The 23,196-nt window shown below is 32.7% G+C and overlaps 2 protein-coding genes across 10 annotated transcripts; one reads left to right on the top strand and one right to left on the bottom strand.

The window, feature by feature from the left end:
* Positions 1-247: 247 nt before the first annotated feature.
* Positions 248-5,412, bottom strand: LOC118071191 (citron Rho-interacting kinase-like). The gene is made up of 3 exons (XM_035090194.1): positions 1,038-5,412; positions 706-964; positions 248-622 (listed from the first exon to the last, which is right to left on the bottom strand). The coding sequence occupies exons 1-3, from the start codon at positions 5,242-5,244 to the stop codon at positions 511-513; spliced, it is 4,578 nt and encodes a 1,525-aa protein (XP_034946085.1). The 5' UTR covers positions 5,245-5,412; the 3' UTR covers positions 248-510.
* Positions 5,413-5,891: 479 nt separating this feature from the next.
* On the top strand, positions 5,892-22,320 carry LOC118071192 (uncharacterized). Of its 9 annotated transcripts, XM_035090197.1 has the most exons (9): positions 10,777-10,942; positions 11,145-11,354; positions 11,650-11,818; positions 14,088-14,272; positions 16,052-16,290; positions 16,379-16,657; positions 19,857-20,190; positions 21,184-21,475; positions 21,544-21,753. In XM_035090197.1, exons 3-9 carry the CDS (start codon positions 11,657-11,659, stop codon positions 21,751-21,753), a joined length of 1,701 nt encoding a protein of 566 aa, XP_034946088.1. In that variant the 5' UTR covers positions 10,777-10,942; positions 11,145-11,354; positions 11,650-11,656. The 9 variants fall into 9 exon arrangements, with proteins under 9 accessions (XP_034946091.1, XP_034946090.1, XP_034946092.1 ...); XM_035090200.1 differs by lacking the exons at positions 10,777-10,942; positions 11,145-11,354 and adding an exon at positions 5,892-6,334; XM_035090199.1 differs by lacking the exons at positions 10,777-10,942; positions 11,145-11,354 and adding an exon at positions 6,655-6,755.
* The last annotated feature ends 876 nt before the right edge of the window (positions 22,321-23,196 follow it).

Here is a 23,196-nt window from a genome sequence, read left to right as displayed (position 1 = left end):
CTAGGTTTTTTAAAAATTTGATGACACTTTACTTCCAGATATTTTATTATAATACAGAATTTATGAATTTATTTAAAATAATTATGAGTATTTTGGTAAAAAATACAAAAGTTTTACATCTGTACGAATCGTTAAAATATTTATATATATTTATTTTATAATTATATATTCACGTATATATAGTAAATTCTAAAAATAATTTTACGTTAAATTATATTTAATACATAAATATAATAATTCACACATCTCAAATAATTCTATGGTAATAGTAGTATAAGTACTTTAATACTTTATGTATTAGATCTTTATCAAAAGATCTTTCAAATTTCGTGTTCATTAAGTTTATTTTTAAATATTATTCTAAAAAATAAAGTTCAAAAATGATTAATAACTAAAAATGGATCAATGGCAAGAGTTTGTACACTTATTTTTTAAATTAGGTAAAAAATGATAATTATCAATCAAATAAGTTACTTGATGAATTAGTTGGTAGTATTTATTAGCGATATTTTATGTCTGATTGGATAAATTGGCGAAGTGAACCCTTTTACCAGGATTATCCAACGCATCTAAAAGACTGGGAGTAAAGCTGAACTCTGAACTGTCATCGTCATTGTTACACCTGAAATAAATAGGGTTGTTGAGAGAAAATATTGTGAATAAAATCATCATAACTTAAAAACTGTAAACAAAGTGAATACTTACAATGAATCGAGACTTGATATACTAGTACTTCGTCGAGAAAGAATTGAAGCTGCTCCATCAATTTTGAGGATATCTAGGGTTGCATTGGTAACAGCGACGTAGATACTTTTCATTCCAGCAAAACCTAAATATCGTGGATTATTCAACTCTATCAATGTTTTTTCTGGTACTTTGGTTGATGAGCGGAAAGCTTCTGGTGATAATTTTATAACTTCCACAGATGAAAAATGCACGACAAAAAGGTAAGGCTTTCGAAACGCTATAAAAAGTAAATATAATCAATTGAAACCAGTGTCTATTAGTGATGTACATAATTAATATATTGAACTTACCGAATGCAAAAGGCAAATGACTCCAAGTTGGATCTATACAACGAGTTCGTTGACCGAATTCATTGACAAACACACCAAATTCATTATAACATAATAGCAATTCAGTTGATTGAGGCGAACTTGAAACATTAAGTACAGCAACGGGAAAGATTCCAACTTTTGCAACTCCTGCTAAAGCTGCTTTGACGGAGCTATCATCATCTTCTGGGAAATCATCAACTGTATAATTTTTCGTATCTATTTGGAAGAATTTCTGACATCCTACGATAAGATTATCTTTCGTAAAAATAGCACAACTGCATGGCTCTTGGGTTTCTATTTCTTTCATGGCAATAAATTCTCCAACATCTTCATTACTATGCCATTTGAGTAACATAACATATGATGCAGTGGCTGCACATAACATGTCCCCTTCTAACTGATACAAATGACAGCTTTCAGTTCCAGTGAGAACTTTTGTTGTTGTAATAGCAGGCCGAGAACATTCAGCAGCTAATGCATTACTCTTTAATTGTCTCAAGTCACAGGAAACCAGTTGTCGATCTTCACCAGCAATCATCAAGGCAAGATTCAGATGAGAATGTAAAGTAAGTTGATGCACTTTTTTAACTCCTCTGATGGCGGTGAGAACTTTAGAGTGAGATGGACGGTAGGAATAAAGACCTTCTTCAGCACCAACTAATAGCACATTCTCATTTTCCACTTCAACAATGCAATTTAAATCCAAACGATTTTTTTCTAATTTTAGGATTGTTTGTAACATCGAACTTTTTGCTACTTCTTTTGTTCCATTTCGATAAGCAATCGATTTGATAGCATTAAGCCAACCCTTTTTATCTATTTGACTAAGGGCCATAATATCTAAACGTGAAGTAGGCCAACATGTGTTGGAAGTATTAGATTCCACTCGTAAAATAAAAGGTAAATCAGACTTTGCCGTTCCTGGTACATCAGCTTGAAGAATATCTTCACAGATGGTAAATCCACTTTTATCACTCAATTCGATTCGATTAATAGGGCCCATGCCAGGAGTTGGCTCATGTTCATAAATATAAAGAGTGGAGTCTTCTAAACGTAAATATTTTCTATCCCAAGATGCTTTTCCTCTTCCAGGAATTTTCACCCAACTTTCCATTGTAACACTTTCATTTTTTCTTGGATTTCCAGAATCTAACTCAGTATGATCTGGTTCGTCAATTGTTAAAGTTTGTACACTGCCTGATAGCGTTGAAATACTTTCAGCACTATTTTTCCATGATTTTTCTTCTAGATGTTTAGCAAAACCACCAGGAAGTCCACAATTAGCTGGTGTTAATAAAGAACATTTTAAATGTGTCATTATTTGACATTCACTACATATTGCTGAACGTTTACCAAATTGAATTGGTTCCAAGCAAGCAGCACATTTACCTGCTCGCATTGAAAGTTCAATGTTATAACGATGTGGAATGTTATGACGGATTCTTTGCAGAGACATTTGTCTTGCCAAAGTGTCTTCAGATTGATCATTGGACTGTTGAGCAGATTTTTTGAACTCCGGACTACGAAGAGTAGGTGATACAGGTGCTGATGTTGCAGCAGCAGTTTTATAAGCTAACAATTGCTCAGTCAAGGCTTTGACCTTAGCACGTTCTCTGGCTAATTGATTTTCAAGTTCTCGATATCCAACAGGCATTCCCATTCCTGTCGGTGGAATATTTTCCTTTTGTTTACTTTTAAAAATTTTTTCACAAACAGTTTTCTTTTTTTTACTGGACTCTTCAAGTTTAAGTTGAAGATAATCAATTAATTTAGTTTGTTGTTGTCTTGTACCTTCTGATTTAAGCTCGTGTTCTTGGTAGAATTGTCGCATTTCCTCAAGAATATTCTCCAACTCAGTAATTCTCATTCTCAATTCTTGGCCTTGGTCAATACTAGCTTGTAAATCAGCTACTAGGTCTTGATTAATATCTTTCATTTCATGAAGATGAGTTAAATGTTGAGAACATTCTTCTTTAACTACCATTGCCTCACCACGGGCAGTATCTACAGCTCTTTGTAATTCTGCAATATCACATTCAAATTCTCCACATTGAGAAGTTAATTGAGCAACTTGTTTATTTAAATCTTGAGCTAACTTTTTGTATTGATCTCTTTGAGCTACTAAGCTATTTCTTTCACTCTCCAAATCTTGGGTTTCTGACACCAATCGTTCCATAGATCGCTCTGCTACTAATCTTTTGGTTTTCTCTTCATTTTGAGCAATCTTAGCTTCTCTCAACTTTTGTTCAATATTCTCGAGTTCTTTTTGTAGTCTCATTTTGTCTTGAATTAAAGTATTTTCACGAGTTTCATGGTCACTTGTCAATTTTTCATAATCAGTCAGTTGTTCTTCTAAAACAGTACATGTTTCTTTCAGCAGATCAATATTTATTTTATAACCGTTGGCTTCTTGTTCTAATTTTTCAAGTTTAGATTCTAATTCACTCTTTTCTTCATTATGCTTTGAAATAGCCATGGTTAATCGTTTATTTTCAGCATTGAGAGTGTCAACACGATCTTGGTTTGTTCGTGCTTGTTTTCGCGCAGCATCTAATTCACGTCTCAGTGCAGCACTTGATGATTGTAACTCTTCAACTTGTTTATTTGTCTGAGTTAAAGCTCTCTGAGCTGAGTCTGCTTGCAATTTATTTCTTGATGATTCACGATCAAACTGAGCCAACGATGATTTAGCAGATTCCAACTCTGATAATAATTTTTTAGCCTTTTCTTCCTCTTCTTTACACTTTTTATCCAGTAAATCTCTCAATCTTTTCTTTTCTTCTTCCAAATTTTTAATTTTTTCTTCTGCTGTTTTAACTTCTCTTAATGCAATACGCTTATCCAAGTTTGCATCTGATAACTCTTTTTCTTTTTTCCATAAACTACGTTGAGCTTGTCTTGCTGCTTCTCGTTCAGTTGTTGCATTTTCACGAGCAGTTTGCAACTGTTTTTCCAATCGTTCAAGTTGTTGTTCTAGCAATGCTACTTTTTCAGATTCTTTTTGATTAGTTGAGGAACGACTGGTGCTTGGTAATGATTTATTTGTTGATCTTCTGAGACAATCATTTTCAGATTCTAATTTTGCTACACTCTGTTGAAGTCGTTGAAGCAATTCTTCCAGAGTATCCATTTTTCGTAGCTGTTCATTTTCCTTTTCTTGAGATTCTTCCAATTTTTGCTGCAGTTCATCTTTGACTTGCGCTGTTTGTTCTAATTTCGAAGCAATGCTTTCACTTTTTTGGAGATTTTTGAGAGTATCATTGAGATCACTCTTTGCAGTCTCTAGTTGAGTCTTCATCTGATCATTTTCTAATTTAAGCTTGGCTATTTCATCTTTTAAATTATTAACGACTCGTTCATATGATCCTATGCTTTCCATCTGCTTACTTCTTTCTTTAAGTTGCTTTCTTAAGGTTTCGATTTCTTGATCACGAGCTGGAATCATAGCCTGAGTACTTCTCAACTGTTCTTGACAATCTCTTAGCTCAGACTGAGAAAGCTCCAAAGCAACATTAATACGAGACAGTTGACAATGATGTGAGTCTCTTTCATTTCTTAACTGACTTTCAAGTTCTGTATTTTTTGCTATTTCCATTTCTAATTTCATTCGAACTTCAGCTAATTGATTGTGAGCTCGATTAGCAATCTCTTCAAGTTTATTTTCTACTCCTTGAACACTTTGACGTCTTAATTCTCGTGTTTTTGCTAAAGATTCTTTATATTGAACTTGGAGATTTTTCAGCTTATGAAGTTCTGCTTTTGCTGTTTCTAATTCACATTGGGTCCTTTGCAACCTAGAACTCATATCATTATTACTAGTGCATAGTTCAGTAATACGCACCGTTTGAGCTTCTATATGCTGATTAAGTCGAGCTATTTTATCTTTTTCAGCAGCTTCCCATTTTCTTTTAGCTCCTTTTATTAAATCTAAGGCAGTAGTTTCTAAATCTTTTCTTTCTTGTCTCTCCAATTCTAGAGTTCTCCTTAATGTAGCTATTTCTGATTTAACTGATGATAATTCTCGTTCTAGTTTATCTCTTTCTTTTATTGATGCTTCAAGTTTTACATCTTTTTCTTCGAGTTGCAGTTCTAAAGCTGTTGTAAGATTAGCATCATTATTCTGTTCTTGGAGGGCTAATAATTTTTGCTCTCGGAGCACTAATTGATATTCTTGGAGTTCTTTCATTTTTTCTTCCAATTTTTTTTTATAACTTTAAAGAATTCTTTTAATGAACTTAATCTAGTACACTCTGCTTATTAAATACTTTATTTTATTGTAAAAAAACACATTAATTCTATTCAAAAGACACAAACAATAATTTAATATGGCGGTTATATTTATTTCATACTGGACTTTTTCAAATAAAGAAGTCAACTTCAAGTAATACATTTAAAATTACTATAGTCTCATTTAATTTTTCTATAGCATAAATTTGAAATGACAATAGTTTCATATTAAATTATACATACACAGTTGAAATGATATAATTTATCATTCAGTTTTGTAATTTAATTACATCAATAATTAAATGATAATTAAAAATTAAATTTGATTTAGTAATGGAAAATTAACAGCGCTGGGGAATACGATTGTCACACGCCTCAGGGCAAAATATTGGCACTGGATGGCAGCACAATCATTTTTGAATACTGTAGCAAAACTAGGAAACATTTTTATTGATAGTAATAATGTAAACAAATATTCTGTTTTATTGACATGCCATTTCTTGATTGTCATTCATCATCTAAATTTAAAAAAGACGGAGTTGACATTAAATTATTTATAATATAATTTATAATCAACATTTTGATAAACTAGCTGTTTACATAAGCAAAAAACAAGTTAATTATATTTACATCTATTGATACGCTAAAAAAATGCAGTGAAATTATCGGGGTAAAGGTCATATTGAATGGCAATACGAATGGTTATGTAAATAATTCAAAGATTAGATTGAAACTCTATCAGGAAATACATTAATTCCGGTTGATCAACATTTTTTGCTTTCACATCAATATTTAACGAGTTTCTACTGGATATTATGGACAATGCATAAAGCGCGTGCTTACACATGGTCATCGATATGCTGAAGAGAAAGTGAGAATCAGGAACTGCTGGAGTACAGTGTTCGCACACTTGTGATATCATACACCAAGAAAAAGCTGAGTAAATTGACATCAATGCGGCCTCGTACGTCCTGCAAAATGTCAGGGCCGCAACCGATTCTTTTTCTGTTACTGCTATGTACATACTAAATGAGTAATCATTATCAAAGGTATTTGTTCAGTATTCAAATCTTTATTCTTCATTATCAACAAAAACTAATTTTCTGTTATTGAACAATCTTTTTTTACTACAGCTAACAAAGAAACCATGACTCAATGAACAAATTCAAAAAGACGATATTTGTTTTCATAACAATCTATAATTAAGAAAAAATTACAAACGATGATTTGAACTTTCTCATTGTTATTCTCAGTAGTTTATAATTTAAAATTGACGCTCCTAAGTGCTCTTTTCTTTGAACATAAAGTGAATCTTTTGCAGAGTCCTTATATAAAAGGAAGACAGAGTCAAGAAGATGTTAAGAACCTCTCCCTGTATCTTTAGCAACGCGCAAGATTCAGTCGTTTTAATTGCCTCTGAGAATGGTTCTTTCGTGCGCATTATACCATTCTATCATTTTAAATCTATGGGTAAGTGCATGCAAACACACTCAGTGTCAAATAAAAAAATACAAAAATAAAACAAGTAATGGTATATAAGAACGTAGGCGTAGTCATTCCTGTTCAGATGGTTTATGACACGTCAGTAGCTTCAGGCTACTTATGTATATTCTTATTTTTCTTTTTTCATTTTTTTTTCATCTCTCTTTATTACATGTACATCTTCTTTTGTTTTACTTGGAAACTTTGGTGCTTGCATAGTTTTCAGGCATAAAATCTAAATAAAATAATGACATAATTCACGTTTCATGTACGATAAAAACTACTTCATATAAACATTGGTCTGATAAATATTTATAAAGTTTAATTATTGCTAATTTTTCAATTTACACGTTTAATTCATTAACATCTTCATATTGAAGGTTGAAGGCATAATAGAATAACTCATTAACTTATAATTAAAATTCCTTAGTCACTCCGGAGAAATTTCTATAGAGAAATTCGATATGTCGGTCATCAACACGCTTTGACATTCATGAAGTCTTATTCTCTTATTCCTGGATCTAACATTAATGTAATTGTAAGATTTCAGATAGAAGATCATAAACTTTCATTCAATATAACAGTTTTATAGTCTAAATATCATAGTATGATAAATTATGGTTTTTTAAAATAATCAAAATAACTTTCCCTCAATCAATTTACATCAAAAATAACAAGCAAAATTGACAGCTGATTATTTTTGGGTTAAGAAATTTTTTTCACATAATTTAAAGAATTTTTTCCTTTTCGAAATTAATTTTTATAATTTTTATTTGGTGATAATTTCTTGCTCATTGATTTCATCAATCTCCTTCAAATTCCTAATGTGAATTTGTGCTCAATATAAAGAAAGTTATTATACATTTTGTCAAAACATGTATCTTCTTATTACTCTTGACATGTTTCTTAACATAAATAATGCATCGTTGATATGTACGTGGAAAGAATGATTTAAAGAATAAAAGAATTTGCCAACGATTTCCATAACGCACAAATGATCACATAAAAATTCACTTTTTCTTCATTTCATTGAGTGTCATTTAATGTTATTTAAATTTCAAGATCAAGCTTTGTTTGAGTTATCGCAGGAAACAGACTATCCGTTTACATATCTCAGTTCAATTACCTCATGTTAATACAAATTTTTTTATGGCTAAAGTTATTGAATGTTATACGAGTCTTGGACATCATGCAAAAGTTTTATAGGATGTATATACTATGTTTTGTAGAGTAATTCCATACATCTTAACATTACATCACGTAGGAACTTTCTACATGTTTTTTAGCATTACATGGACGTACATGGAGTCATAACAAAAACTCATCTTTAACACTAAATCATATGTACCTACTGAATAAAGTAGATTCTCTCAAGACATGAGTAAACTAATGCATTGCGTAGCTGTTACAATACTTATAAATATTTTATATATTAACTAAATCCGGCTGCAGACGTATTTATAATTACTTCCACCATTTGTCCTCTGTACTGTTGTTCTCGCGAGTTTTTTCAACAATGAATGTCTTAGAGCTGTGTGAACTAATCCTTAAATTTCCGTGATAACGTAATCTTCTGTCTTCTACTTAATCACTAGATTTAACATCATCACCCTTTTTCACAATACTTTCCTGATAATATAACATTGGAAGGGAAAAATGTTCAGCTGCTACGCATAGCCTTATCATTTTAGTGATAATTCTATAACATAAGTGCGTACTATTAACATCCTGCGCAGGTGCTAGGTGATTACACAGAGTTATAAGAAAGATACATGCATTATTTTTTTACTTCTTTAATCACTTCGTCATGTTTATTCCCTTGAAATATATATCTTAGGGGTTTATCACTAACACTGTAGAAGTCATATATTTTCAATCAAGTTTTACGATGAGTTTTAAGTGAGCTTAAATTACAGGAATTCAAGGTTTACTTTTATGATAAATTGTTCTAGGATAAAAAAATATATTAAACTTTTTATTAAAGAAGAAAATAATGTAATCATAATTCATTCTGAATACAAAGTTACTTGCTTACTCAAGTATTAATGTGCCGCACGAGTCGCACGCAAGTCTTGCAACAAAGGTAATGAAACAACGTAAATAGAAGTAAGTCATGACCCGACCGATATCACAGGTATTGTTTCTTTCACTGGGTCGGTCCATGATCCTTGCACACATCTGCTCGATATTCATACCTTTATTAAATTGTTTGATTATACTAGAAAGAGGAATGTATAAATTATATATTTCATTGTATCATCATTATCTTTTGCAATGATTCCCCGTTTCAAGAAATAATAATATACTTAACAGGTGTCATCAGTCAAATATAGTGGAAATTTCTAGTAACATCACATGATTTTAGAACCACATTGGAATGTCACCTTGGGTAAAAGATATAGCAGTAATTTGCAGGTTATTGACTATCAATTTTTCCGTTGCTTTAATTATATGGCTAGATGATAAGAGTATACAACCGGGAAATAGTTTACGAACAGCAGAAATGTACTGATTATTTTACATGTAAGTTCAATGGCCCGTTTTTCTCTAGAAATTTGCTCAGACACTTCCTGAACAATATAAAACAAGTTATTTTATCTACGTCCAAATGATCAGTTTATGGATTCTGGCAGCAGTGATCATCTGAAGAGCTCATCAAAACTCAGGTTTCTCTTGCTTGGTTTACAATAAAATATTCAACGCCGTTATGCTTCTCTCGCGTATTATGTTTATATCGTACTTACGCACCAACTTGCTGCTCGAAAAGTCAGGTAGGCATCAATCATCCTCGAGGCGTTGTGAGCATCGTAAGAGAAATGTGACAAGATTAATGCCGCTCTATTTAAGCCAGTTGCATGCTGAGAGTTATAAGAGACAGACTTGTACTTTCGCAAACGGCAATTGAGATTTTCGCAAGGTGCGGCTACCCAGGTGGTCCATGAGTTTAGGATAATTCTCTGTTGATGATAATAATCATTGTCTATGTCATAATCATCTAAATTAACTGTTGAGATTGGAGATATTATCGTCATCATCATTACGTAATGACACAGTCAGCTTCTGTTTTCATTATTATTTCATACACCTGAAAATTTCATATAAAAGGTCAACTGTTATATAACTAAATTCAACATTTAATAACATCCATATCTAAACATATTTGATTAAAAAGATATTATTAGCTTTGATCCATATTTAATTTATTTCAAAAATCCCATGTCTCTTTCTTGGTCACCCCGTATAAGTACTCAGTTCATTTCGAGCGCGATGGACTTCTGCCCACGAGTAGCTTATCCTCCTCATCGAAAGAGATTGTTGAAAGAGTGGGGTGAAGGCACCACATCAAGTTTATTCTTTCCGTGATGGTTCTACACTTTCCAGTGCTCTTTAAATGGTTACATTATAGCTTGTCCGAAAATAATACCTGTTTTGAACTTTACCATGAAATCAGTATATTTTTAAATATCATCCACATCCTGAAGGTATCATGACTTTTCTACATTCACTGACATGTCTATGAAGATAATAGGTAAATTATTGAACTGGAAAAATTTGGAACAAGGTATTCTCTTGAGCGGTCTTCAGTACATCTTGGAACTTAATGTTCTCTAGTATTGATGTTGATCGGACACCAAGGTGTGGCGAGAGCGAACTCTCCTCCTCGTTTGACGTTCCTCCGTCTCTTTCCCTACCTTTTACTCCTGTCTCTTTCTCTATTCCCTTCTCTGCACACGTCCCTCTCTCCAGTATGTCTGCACGCCAGCCCCTTCTCCTGGAAACAACAATTCAGTAGTGAGTTCGTCGCTGGTTCGGTCCATTGCGGTGTTTTGCGCCGCGCTGTTGACACACCGTGTTCTGTTATTTTTTACCACGTTATTAAATTACTGTTGTAGATATTATTTCAAGATTAAACCATTTATTTACAAGAGTGCAATGTATCGGTGATAAGAAGCCAACACTCCCAAGATTCGTGTCAGTGATTCAAGTGTTTAAAACAAAAGGTGGATGATTCGATAGTATTTTATAGCAAAGTTGTTTTTCTGATTTTCACCACTTGCTTGCGGTTATCTGCTATTTGTCTTTTCTTTACTTTCATGAATTGACATTGTATCGTGGATTTACCGTGTTATTATTTACTAGAAACGAATAATAGACGCGCATTCTCGGGCATTCAGGTGAGTTGCGTGCGGACTTCTTTCTTGGGCTTCTCTTATTTCCTTTCCTTCTGTTTCTTTTCTTTTCTTCTCTTGTTCTTCTTAACATCTACCGGGTTGTATTCTTGAATTTTATCTTCTAAGATTTCCCTTTCATGCCTAATACCTTTTCTGTAAAAATAACACAGCTCAATGCACTTATATTTTTCTGGGCTTATTCGAGAGTACAAACATGGTTTCTCTTGGTTCTCTCATGCTCAAGAGAGAAGCATCAGCCAATTGCTCTCCTGCGCTGATCGGTGGGAACTTAGCAATTCGCAGGAGATGGATAACATGGAAACGGGTTTAAGTATGAAAGTAATTGAGGAAGTGGACGGGTGCACAAAGTACCTGAAGCTACAACGGACGATTGGTGCTTGGGTAAAGCCAAGACGTAAGTGCATAGAAAACCAGTGAATCGTCGGCAGCAAAAGAGACTTTGACAGCAAAACTACCCAAGCGGTTAAAAGTGTGATTACCTGTCTGTACAAGACTTTGACGTTACGATAAAATTTACATAAAAAATTGTGAAAAAATTCAACTCCTTTATAAAGTTTACGATAGAAAAAAATCCTCTAAGAAAAATAGCGAGAGGTTTCTTTTTCGTCTTGCTTGCAAATTGTAGATTGAAATAAAAGTCAACTATCACGAATAGTTGATTATAATTACTGTAATTTCGTTTGTTTCAGGTGAGCGATGGCCTTGAGGCTTCGCAGTAGCAAAGATGTTAAGAAAAGCTCATACTACGTATGGTATTTGGGAGCGAGGGAGGCTAAAGGCGTGGATGCGATGCCAGGTGCCATAGCATATCTCCTCGAGCGTGAAAGACTCCAAGAACCTTTCAAGGTCACACTGCAGGTAAGATCACCAACGGCGAAAGAGATGGGATTACGATTTTGCACTCAGTGAATCCGGTTTTTTGAAAGTATCAATTCAATTGGTGCTTCACAAAAATTATTGTCATACGAGTCTATTACTCGTCAAAATTACACTTTCTTATCTCTTCCCAAAAAGATAATTCTAAACTCAAATCTATTCTAAGTAATAAATTTTTAGTCATACTTAAAAATATCTAATCAGTAACCATGTATTAGGTTGTAGAAAATAAAGAAAAATTTATGCAAGAATTCAGCGTGAAATCTAAACCGGACTTTTGCTACTTTTATCACAAATTTATTGCTGAAATCCATTTGATGATGAACTTAATTGCCAGTTTGATGTTTTGAAGTAAGCAGAATAAGAAAAGTAGTGCAATTAAGGGAGAAAAGAGGATTACTACTGAATTACTAGTCTTGAAATTGTTATGTCTTGCAATTAGCTATGAATCCTATCATCTTTTTGAAATTAGTAAATCGTGGTGTGTTCTTCTTCTGCTGCTTCTTTTCTTCACTCTCATTTCCTGGCAATGAATGTTTTTATCTGAAAGTGTTTAAAATAAAATTCGGTGTGTGATGGTTGTAATAGTTACTAAGAGCTGGAAAATTTAAAATACTTACCAACCGGTTAACGTGGAAGATGCAGATACCAGTGAAAAGAGAAATGTTGATGTGTTTTTAAATTACATTGAACTCAGAGGACGTGTTTAAACATTGGAATCTAGAAAAGGAGATAGTGGCCCGGTTAGTCGGATTACTCGATGCGGCCGAGTTTACAATGCAATAAACCTCATTATGTTTGAAACTATCCTCTGTTTTGGTGCCAACGATAATGCCATGTTCTGTAATATACACACACGTGAATGCGAATAATTGGAAAGCTCAATACGACTGACAACATAATATTCAACCTGCACGTACAAAAGAAGTCAGGACAACTTTCGCCCAGTAGATTGTGTCGCGATTATTGTTAATTCATACGTTATTTACACGCTTGTGATCAGATAGGGGTTGGTTACGCTCGTGGGAATCATGTAAAAAATAAATTATCATTTTTATGGAGAAATGTTTTGTTGACAAGTAAATTACTTAAAAACGGTTATCAAAGAAAGCAGCGAGAGCATTTTCCTTGAATTATATTTTGATTTCTCTTCGACTGGTGAATCGAAGTAATAAGTGTAGAGTATATAGACTGACTCGTTTGCTCAAGTATCCGTAAACTAACGGGTTGCGCTTCAAATCATTCAATTACTCTCCGATAATGTATTAACAATATAAATAGGTATTTTTTTACATAAGAAAATGCCCGAGTTATCCACAGACATAGTTTGTGTAGAAAGTTAACACACATGATTTAATGAAAAAGGGAACGTAAAGTCATACATTTATCAATTGTCTAGAGAATCTCAAGAATTGCGTGTCTTCCGCAATCAAATGGCAATCGTTTTTCAAATACAGATTATTATTGTGACAGAATGTAAGTACGCGCATCTCGTGTAATTGCGCAATTGTAATTGCACATCCACTGACAACGACGACAAAGTCAGGCGAGAAAGTTGGAGTTGGTGATTGCTGATGTCTACCTCAAGCCGGTACTAGGTGACTAGAGATCTTTACCATGATAGACAAACTCTATAGACACGTCAACATGATGAAAACTAATGGATGTATATATTTGTATAAGAAGATAAATAACAAAATACCTTCTATCTGTTGTTCTTAATATTTTCATTACAAAAAAAACTCTGATCTTTTTTTTTCATGGAAATTTTTTTCTTTCACCAAGTATTTTAATGCCAATAACCTCGATGTGGCTGTGAAAAGTCTAAGCTTCCGGGATATAAGTCGTTGGTTGGAGATAACGGTGATGCCGATGACGCTTGCGCGCACAATGAGTCTCTATTTATCTGTAAGAGAAGTCGGTGAGCGATCATCGGTCACGATGTTTCGTATCGGTGTATTACGACACACTAAAGAATGGTCTCTCTGCTGATCCTAGAGGATAAAAATTAAAAATACGAATTAAACATCTCGTGAGCATTCGTGCCATTCTAGGCCGCCCACCAATCGACTCAATAGAGAGATTGTAACCTTCCAGGGTATACTCACCCAGTCATAGGTGCAATCAGTAAGAAAATGATCGTTTGTGTGGCTTACATGCCTCTCCGTACTATCAAACTTGCACATTAATCGATGAATAATAAAGTAACATGATTAATCACCGGCATTTACATCAATCGTTGTGCCAACAGGTCAGCAGCAAAGGCCTCAAGATCATTCAGACCGTTCATCCGGGTATGTCCACAAAGTCTGCTGTAAAACATCTTGTGCCAGGTCACGCTGTTCTTGCTGCTGTACAACGGGAGGACGTCGTCGCTGCAACTCTTCTTCTTCCCAATCCAGCCACCAACAATCCTGTTCATGTTCACGCCTACAGGTATTTATCCATGCACTTGTTTTCTTAGACAAAGTGGTATGAAAACTCATTATATCGTTTGATAAATGAGCATCATTTTTCATCGTATTAAAATCTCATGTAAATAAAACAATAACATTATATTCATAACTGTTTTGAATAGTTACAAAATAATTTAGTTTCTTTTTAAGACATGAATAATTAATTAATGTGAAAATGGAAAATTGAATAATGAAAGTTTGTTAAAACTAATAATAACAGTACGGGATTAAATTATAACTTATTTTCGTTGATAAATATCTGCATCAAAAGTAAACGAATTAAAGTAATGGTGAAAAGATAAAATTATTGTCACGCAGTGTTATTAAGAAAATAATTAGGAAAATGAATACAGTTACTTAAAATGAACTAAGTTGAAGATTATTACAGTAGCAGAAAAAAAGTGAAAATAATAATATAATAATTGTCATTAAGTATCAAATTAAAATTTTATTCACTTTTTAAACTTGGCATAGCTTTTATGGTTCATCTAAATAATACCCAAATAAAATTTATATTGTTGTTGAATGTCTAACAGATTGTGTTCATTCAATGATGCATCTTACTCAGTAATGAAAACAACATTTAGTAATGTGCAATTTAATGAAATGAAATCCAGTAGGACAGGATACGGTAACATGGGAATACAATGGTACTAGAGTAGAGTAACATAGAATTCATTAGACTGAAATTGAGTAACGCAGGACACGACAGTACAAAAATGCAACGATACATAGAATACAATGGAGACAAGTATTTCAATGTTGTTCTAAATTCTATTAAAGTATATTATCTCAATAGTAATAAAGTTAAAATAATAAAAAACCAGTTAAGAGCATGCAATTATTTTTGTACTGAAAACAGAGCAAGATGAATCTGCTACCAGGAATCGTTTTTATGCAAGCTAATTTTTATGACCAAAACTTATTTTTCAAGGATAAAATTATCTTCCATTTCCGAACATGATGAGATGAATAACCGTGCAGCTAGTGTGTGAGAGTTTATTCTCTTTTACGTGCGCGTCAGTCTATACAAATGAAGGCCATACAGTTCATCGCCTGAATGCTTACTTCGGGCTCATTACAACCTCGCCTACCTTGTTAATTAACGATTTTCACGATTCCTAACGGTTTCTTCTCGTGAAGGGACCTCAAAGTTCCTGAGATGTTCATAATTTGTGTATCAGTAGTTAGAAAATTACTTTATCTTTTTTTTCACACATTAACTATACACTTAATGTTTTGAAGAATTAGTTACTTAGACGATAAATTTCATTCTAAATATATCACATAATCTTCAAACTCATTGCGACTTATGCGTCTATCAAACTAAGAAAATTACTACGAATATGTGGGAATTACTCATCTCACACCTTATGATCTTATTTAAGTTGTATGTGGAATTTTATACACATACTAGATTTATAATTTATTTAATAATTACACGCAAAGCTTAACATACACAATTGACCTAGATGCTAAAACATCACGTCTGATAATTTAATATTCAGTAATATAAATTATCGTATTATGATAAAAGTGTGAAAATTGAATTATTCAGAATAATTTTTTCTTCTATAATGTCTATTATATGGTTGGAATTTTTTTAAAGCCTATTACAAGAAAAAAGGTATATAAATACTGATAAAATCAATAGAGTGATGTCATTAAATTGAAAAAAAAAAACATGTTTTTCAATAATAATAAATATTCTGGTAACCTCTTTATGAAACACTTTCTTACATATGTTTTCATTCCTTAGATGTGATTCTGTGGAGACAGCTGAACTTCTGGGTGGACAATTAAAAGTTTTAGCCTCGAATTCTGACAATTCAAGCAAGATCAATGGATCTGATAATAGGATCAGAAGCAATTTAGGCAGTGATGGTCGTAGTACCAGAGAATCTGAATCATCAGAAGGTAGTGGTGAACATAGGCATATTCCAGTTCAAACTACTACCATTTATGAATCTCTGGCTGCTGAATTAAGAGCAAAATTAGGTATTACTTTCAGACTACAAATTAATAAGCAATTTAAAATAAAAAGACTGAGATTAATCTTACAGTGTTGATGATTTTTTTAATGAAGGCAGAGGAAACTCTGGCGATAATGATGTAGGACCTATTTTACTGCCACCTCGAGACTATGACACAGTTCACAGACATCGGGGAAATCTTGCTGGGATCGAATTCCGACGTTGTCTCAATCAAACGATCGTAGGTGGTAACACCGCGAATGAACGAGGCGGAACGCGGAGCGCAGCAAGCAGTGGTATCGGTTCAGATAGCGCAGCTACTCCGCCTCCATACCAACCACATCATCCTCTAGGTCCACGACCTTCTCGACCATCTCGAGACACTTCATCTGGTAAGTAATTTACCTATATAAGTAGAATGTTCAATTCTCATTTAAACATAACAGTCTTAACGGGATTAAATACTTATGTTTTCTCATTATATCTATGCTATACTATACTTATTGCTGGTTTTTGGATCTACTACTTCGTATTGGAATTAGTGGTAAGTGTTTTGGACATGTAGTAAATTTCTCTTATAATGAAATTCCTTCTTAATGTATTTATAAATGCTAAAAACGAGAAAAGAAATGTTATTAGCTAGAAGAAATCATTTTACATATCTCATTTGCAGAAAAAAATGTGATTTCTAATCGAATAAAATTAGAGAACATTAAATTATCCTTTTATTTTATATTGGTGAACGTTAATTTAATGGAGAAGTTGAATTCACTGTTATGGATTGTGTATTAGAAAATAAAAAAATAGAGAAACACAAATCATTGAAAAGATAGAAATATATAATTGTTAGACTCTAGATAAGGAATTTGGACACTTTCTACTCGCAAAACAGGTACACATCCATTTGAATGTGTATACTTATTGTATATACTTGGCTTACGTTACGTGTGAGCAATCAAAAGAAAGAAAGAGAATATACTTAGCTGAACTCAAATCTTTCTTATAGCGTAGAAACCTGCCCTGTTAACCCAGTTCAAAGGATAAATGGTGACTTTTGGAACACCAAAAAATTCGAAAGAGAATGAGATTGAAAGGAAAGACACTGACATGAGAATCATGAATCATAGATTTAATTTCATCAATGTCACGAAGAATTTCAATTTTATACTATATGGTACCACATTATACCATATACAATCATAAATACCCATTTCTCTTGGACGAAACGAAAAAAATATTCAAGTCATGTTGGTAGAATGAAAAAAAGGGAATAAAATGTTGATAAATATTTTCATGAGATTTGCACGGAGAAAGGGATATCCAGTCTTCTTAGATCAACAAGGCTTCAATGCATGACTTCGCTCCCTCTATTTACGGCTGACGGCACATTTTTAATAATGCATAACGTCTGAGACCAACTAACCCAGCAGACAACATATCAAGTGTATTCTCTCATATGAATCGTATTATACAGCTTTGCGTTAATAAAAGACACCAGAAATCTTACTCAGTCATCGCGGTCACGCAATTTTAATGGACCACTAACCCACATGAAGAATGTTGTGCGTCGACAAGTAAACAACTGCCAGGGTTTTGATGTAAAAGCTGTGATATAAACACTAGTTATTAATGCTGCCAAATTTGTAGTTGGATATAAGAGTGGTGTTGAAAAAGAAAATTAAGGGGGAGGAGAATGATAAAAAAATAAAACATGGACACCTGTTGCTGTATAAAGAATACCGTTAGGACGTCGTACATTGGCGACAGGTAGCACCGTGGCTGATGTTATATAGTCGCGCTTTAGTTTATAATGCTAGCACGAGCTGCCTACTTTTGATGGTTATGCTGAACACATGGCATACTTTGTTTTGTTCATAATTATCATTTGCAATATTTGCGTAATTTCCGCTCTCCATCTTAGTACTAAAAGAATTGTCGAAGAGGGAACGTGCTGCTATGCTGACAGGTCATTTACTTTTGTGGAAACCCCGTTAACATTTTTTTCATGCAAGTCTGCAATGTAGAATATTAATATAAAAAGTTTTGGAATAGAAATCAAAACCGGATATGGATTTGTTGCATAAAGCTATCTATTTTTTTTATTGAGTTGTAAAAGACCTCCACAATGTATGAAACAATGTCTAAACTTACCATCTTCAATGAAAAAAATACAGGAAGACGTTATCTTGGAATACCAAGTAGTTTTAGAGAGGATTTTATATTTTAATGTTAAATGAATCATTATATGAGTCAGATTAGGTAACAGACACCTTGAAATCCATCAACTTAATTTGTAATCTTGCGTAATTTAATATTTATAAAGTTTATAGATTTACAAATGATGATGGTATTTCAATGAAATAAGATATAGTTCTTGTATAGAAGAGAAGAAAATTAAAAAAGATAGGAAAATATTTTTTTTCTACGAAAAAAGAAACTTTGTTATAAAAAATTAATTCAATACTGCACTTCAACTCATACAATTTGATACGCTTTTTTGATGAATTCTTCAACACAATATCGACTTTTAAAAAGACCTATAACTTCCCTGTTACTTTCTTTTTACTAAAAGACTCATGAAAAATTAATGATTGTGCAGCTTATGAAAAAAGTTTTGTAAAAAACCAAAGTTATTTTAGAAACAAGTACATGTTGAAATTTGAAGAATAAACTGCGAGTACATGAAGAAAGTTACATGGAGATACAAGTAAAACAGAATCTCTTAAAGTCTAACTCGAAGTCAAGATTGATGTGCTGGCGGCAAAGGTACATGAAGTGGATAGTAGAAGTGTTAAGACAATCATGTTGGGTCATTGAGTAGTCTACTTGTCGAGTTAGTTACCATATTCACTCGACAGTACTCAGGACACATAAGCCAGGATCGTAAATTTGTGTGCGAATCAACATGTTCTCTGTCCTCACGGCGTGAGAAGGTTCCGCATTCTCGGCCCATAGCCTCCGGCATCTTTCAGTCGCTTTGAATCTCATCGTGCCCTCGACCTGTACACATTGCGCTTCGTATGAAGAAAGAGAGAAAAGAGAGGCTACCCTCTCCTCAATATCTCTTTAAATCTCTTTAATATGGTTGCTTGGTATTTACTGGAAACCTCATGGCCTCTTTGTATCAGCGGTCTTTCCACTCCTTCATAGTTTAAATCTCTTTTATCAACTCTTAAGACTGAATATCCTTTATTTGTATGTCATTCCACCTCGTCTTCAACTCCTCCAATATTTTTCTTAACTTTTCTATCTGTATTTCTTTTCACATTATCACGATTTATCTTCCAGTAATGCATGACATTTGTTAATTTCAATAGTAAAAGACTCATTTTATACTCTTGATTTCCTTCACACTCAAGTCGTTAACAAGTTTTCCAGGATTATCAACTACTACATTGGCACCCTGCAACAGATAACATGATGTCATTTGAATAAAAATTTCTGAAGTTGGAATTTAAGAAAAATCATTTAGCAAGATTGTTAATTTATTGATATTTAAAATGTCTCCGTCGGTTGTAAATAAATATATTTTTAAAAATAATAATATCATCATTACAAGACCATAAAATCATGGAATTTATTTATTTACAGATGAAGATTGGGGAGGTGTTAATGAGGATAATGAATATCTGCAAGAGTCAAATTCCAATATGGCTTTACCTCGAGTTACAAGGAGTCCGGAAAGACCAATTGGTTTGACTAGAGGAGTATCACCGAATTCTAATAGACTAAGACGAGCACCTGAATTGAGACAACGATCACCAAGTCCACAGTATCAACCTAAAATTGATCCTATTGAAGTAACAAGCCCAAGAGAAAGATTCCAAGATGCCAAGGAGATGTTTAAGGCCATGGAACGAGAAAATAACGCGAGGCCAGTGATTGTTAGATCTAGAGAAACTAGTGAGAGCCATGGAAAACATAAGTAAGTTGTAATTTTCATTATATTTATCAAAGTAAAGCACACAAATTTTTATAAAAATCATTTGATAAATTAAACGTCATTTACTCATTATTAAATTACAGTAGGACATCATTAGAAACCTAAAATAAAGTAGTAAATGTCAATTAGTAATTACAGAAATTCTTTTAAATATGAAATAACTCAACAAAGACATAATTAAAACAAACGTTGTTTACAAGATTTTGATGCTAATTAATGAGTACAAATACTTACGCAAAATGTTTCACATGGTGTAGCACATTATGCATGAATTATAATGAGGTAATAGATACTTTACTTTGAAAATTGTCTGCTGGTTTAATGTGATGGGGTTATGATCATGGTAATAATCTTTTAATTTGCTGGGCTGAGAATTAAGTTGAATGCTCTTAGAAGGCTAAGGAACTTTGAAAACCCGTTGCACAGCGACAATAATGACAGGTATGTGCACGACTGCCCAGTCGCGTGTCAGCAAAATCATGCTTCTCAAGCACAAACTTAGTAGATGACAAGCCGCACGGGCAAGTTATATTAATATCAAGTATAAAACTAAATTAGTTTGCTAGTAATGCAGTTTTTATATTCATATTATTAATGTTGTCAGAATGCGATCAGCAATACGTATATGATGATAAAAATAATATTATCAGCAGGGAACTTAAAATAAATCACTTTGAATCTATTTTTGTCAGCATCAAAATGTTGTCAAGACCACATACTTTGATAGAAGTAAAGAGGAATTTAAGGTACAGAAGTTTCACTAGATCTTTACAGACTATTTGTTATGATGAAAATTAACGATCGATTTGAAAGTTACTTAAATAGATAAAAAAGAAAACTGGTTCAGAGAAAATTTTTCCTTTAAAGGATGATTTATTGACAGTAATCTCTTTAAGATTTAACCGAATCAATAAATGATAGTGAGTTGATGTGTGATAAATGATGACAGATTAAATGATTTGTTTCTTTCACCAGGTTGGAGCAATCAAGGTTACATGATGAAAGAATAAGTCGTCACATGTTATCCAATGCATCGCATTCTGCTCCAGTACATAGTGACCATATGATAAGAAGAAGCCATCCTAATTTGGATCGAGAAAAGGAACGTGAGCATAGTGATTTTGTATATAAATCACGCTCCAGAGGACAGAGTTATTCGACAGATCATCTCGAAAGCTCTCGACCAAGACCTAGAAGTTTTTATGAAAATTCATCAAATGGAAGAGAACAGAAAGAGCAGAGACACCATGTTATAGATTTGAGAGAGGTAAATGATTTATAACTTATTGATTAAATAACAAAAATGATTCAATAATGATAACTCTTCAATTTTAGACAAAAGAAATAAGAGATCGACATTCTCGTGAACTTCGTGAGAAGCAGCGAATACGACCTATGGCTTACCAAGAAATCCCGAAGCACGATAGATATCTAGATCGTGAAAGTACTAGACAAAGTTTTGATATCTTGCCCACACCAGGAAGATATCGTCATAGTTATGCTGAACCTCCAAGACTTGGACTAGCAGCACTTGATCCGTACTAAGAGAACAAAAAAAGAAAGATATTTTAATAAATGAAATATGATTAAAATATTTAATTAACTGATATACTGATCGTTTATCGTTAACGTATCATTATATCATCTTTTAATGCTTCTGTCATTATTGGCTGTAAGGTGTACGCCATGGATCTTCTCTCTTTCCTTCTTGCTGAAATCATCTCTATGTCTTAATATATTTAATTAATATCAACATTGAAAAGACATGCGGGTATTCGATAAAACTTGTCGTTAAGCTAAAACATGAATTAAATTATGTTATAAATAACAATTTTATTTTGATTTAATATCGTTATAATTAGAAAAATTGCAAAAAAATTTATCTTAATCCTACGAAGGAAAGATAATGAAGGAGATCAATTTCCAGCTTCGCCAAACAGCCAATTTTAAATTGTTCTACGGCTTACATACACAAGCTAAGCCATTTGAATAATGTGAGACATGTTGTAATTTTTTAAAAATATTTTTTCTGTATGTATATGTTATATTTGTAATTGTTATACGAGAGAACCTCACTAACGACAATAATTATAGGTCTTCGTACTAAAAAGATCTGCATTGCTGTTTTTATCATTTTCTATATACCTTTATATTATACTCTCATCAAGAACCATGACAGCTCAGTTACTGCAACGAATTGCTCAGTTCTTGTTCCTAACAAGTATTTAAACCACACAACGACCTGTTTTGATCGAATTATGTTCATTGCGTGAAAGTTTCAATGCCACGAAATATGATTTCTGTTCTCAATTTTTAATTTAACATTCAAAAGGATTAGATCAAATATTATTTAGTAATGCCTAGAAGAGAAATTTCACTTTCTGATCAGTTCATAAATCAAAACAAAAAAAAGATAAAAAATCAACACGAACGGAAATTGATAGTTATAAAAAGTGAATAGTTATTATAAGCTACATTAGAGATATAAGAAGAACTGATTAATGAAATCTATAATCTATAAGCTAGACAAAACTTGATTGATAAATCTGTTTAGATAAATACATATTCGTATCACGAATCCACAAGTGAAATCGAAATATTTCAAAATTATCTATTATGCAAAGAACGCAATGGTGCAAGGAAAACCATTTACACAACGTGGTCATAATATTTATTGTATATAAACTACCTAATTTCAATTTAATAACTTTTCATCACATTCTTTGAATTCTTATAAATTTTTTCAATAACATTGCGTGTGAGTGAATTATAAATACCTGAATTTCAATTCTATTTCTCAATCGAAATATAAAGGTTATAAAAAATACATAATTAACAAAATGAATATTTTTGTGATGTAAAAAAAAATATTTCATTAAATATTAATTTAATTAACGTGAAGTAATCGAAGTATTTTTAAAAGGGCAAAGTAATTATCTGTTCATGATCAAATTACTAATATGGGTATTTACGCAATAAGTAAATTGA

Source organism: Chelonus insularis, unplaced genomic scaffold, assembly GCF_013357705.1.
Source record: "Chelonus insularis isolate UGA/USDA-ARS -01 unplaced genomic scaffold, ASM1335770v1 contig_75_pilon, whole genome shotgun sequence".
In the NCBI taxonomy this organism is placed as follows: domain Eukaryota; kingdom Metazoa; phylum Arthropoda; class Insecta; order Hymenoptera; family Braconidae; genus Chelonus; species Chelonus insularis.
The sequence above is the reverse complement of the archived record's forward strand: the minus strand, read 5'-3'. Positions and strand labels throughout refer to the sequence as shown.

What these genes read in the sequence shown, in the direction of transcription:
- LOC118071191 (XM_035090194.1), bottom strand. Translation starts at nt 5,244, where the DNA reads ATGAAAGAACTCCAAGAATATCAATTAGTGCTCCGAGAGCAAAAATTA. An exon ending in TCATTTGCCTTTTGCATTCG is followed by an intron (nt 965 to 1,037) that starts GTAAGTTCAATA and finishes TACTTTTTATAG; the next exon opens with CGTTTCGAAAGCCTTACCTT. An exon ending in ATATCAAGTCTCGATTCATT is followed by an intron (nt 623 to 705) that starts GTAAGTATTCAC and finishes TATTTATTTCAG; the next exon opens with GTGTAACAATGACGATGACA.
- LOC118071192 (XM_035090202.1), top strand. Translation starts at nt 11,657, where the DNA reads ATGGCCTTGAGGCTTCGCAGTAGCAAAGATGTTAAGAAAAGCTCATAC. An exon ending in GAGAGCCATGGAAAACATAA is followed by an intron (nt 20,191 to 21,183) that starts GTAAGTTGTAAT and finishes TTCTTTCACCAG; the next exon opens with GTTGGAGCAATCAAGGTTAC. An exon ending in ATGTTATAGATTTGAGAGAG is followed by an intron (nt 21,476 to 21,543) that starts GTAAATGATTTA and finishes CTTCAATTTTAG; the next exon opens with ACAAAAGAAATAAGAGATCG.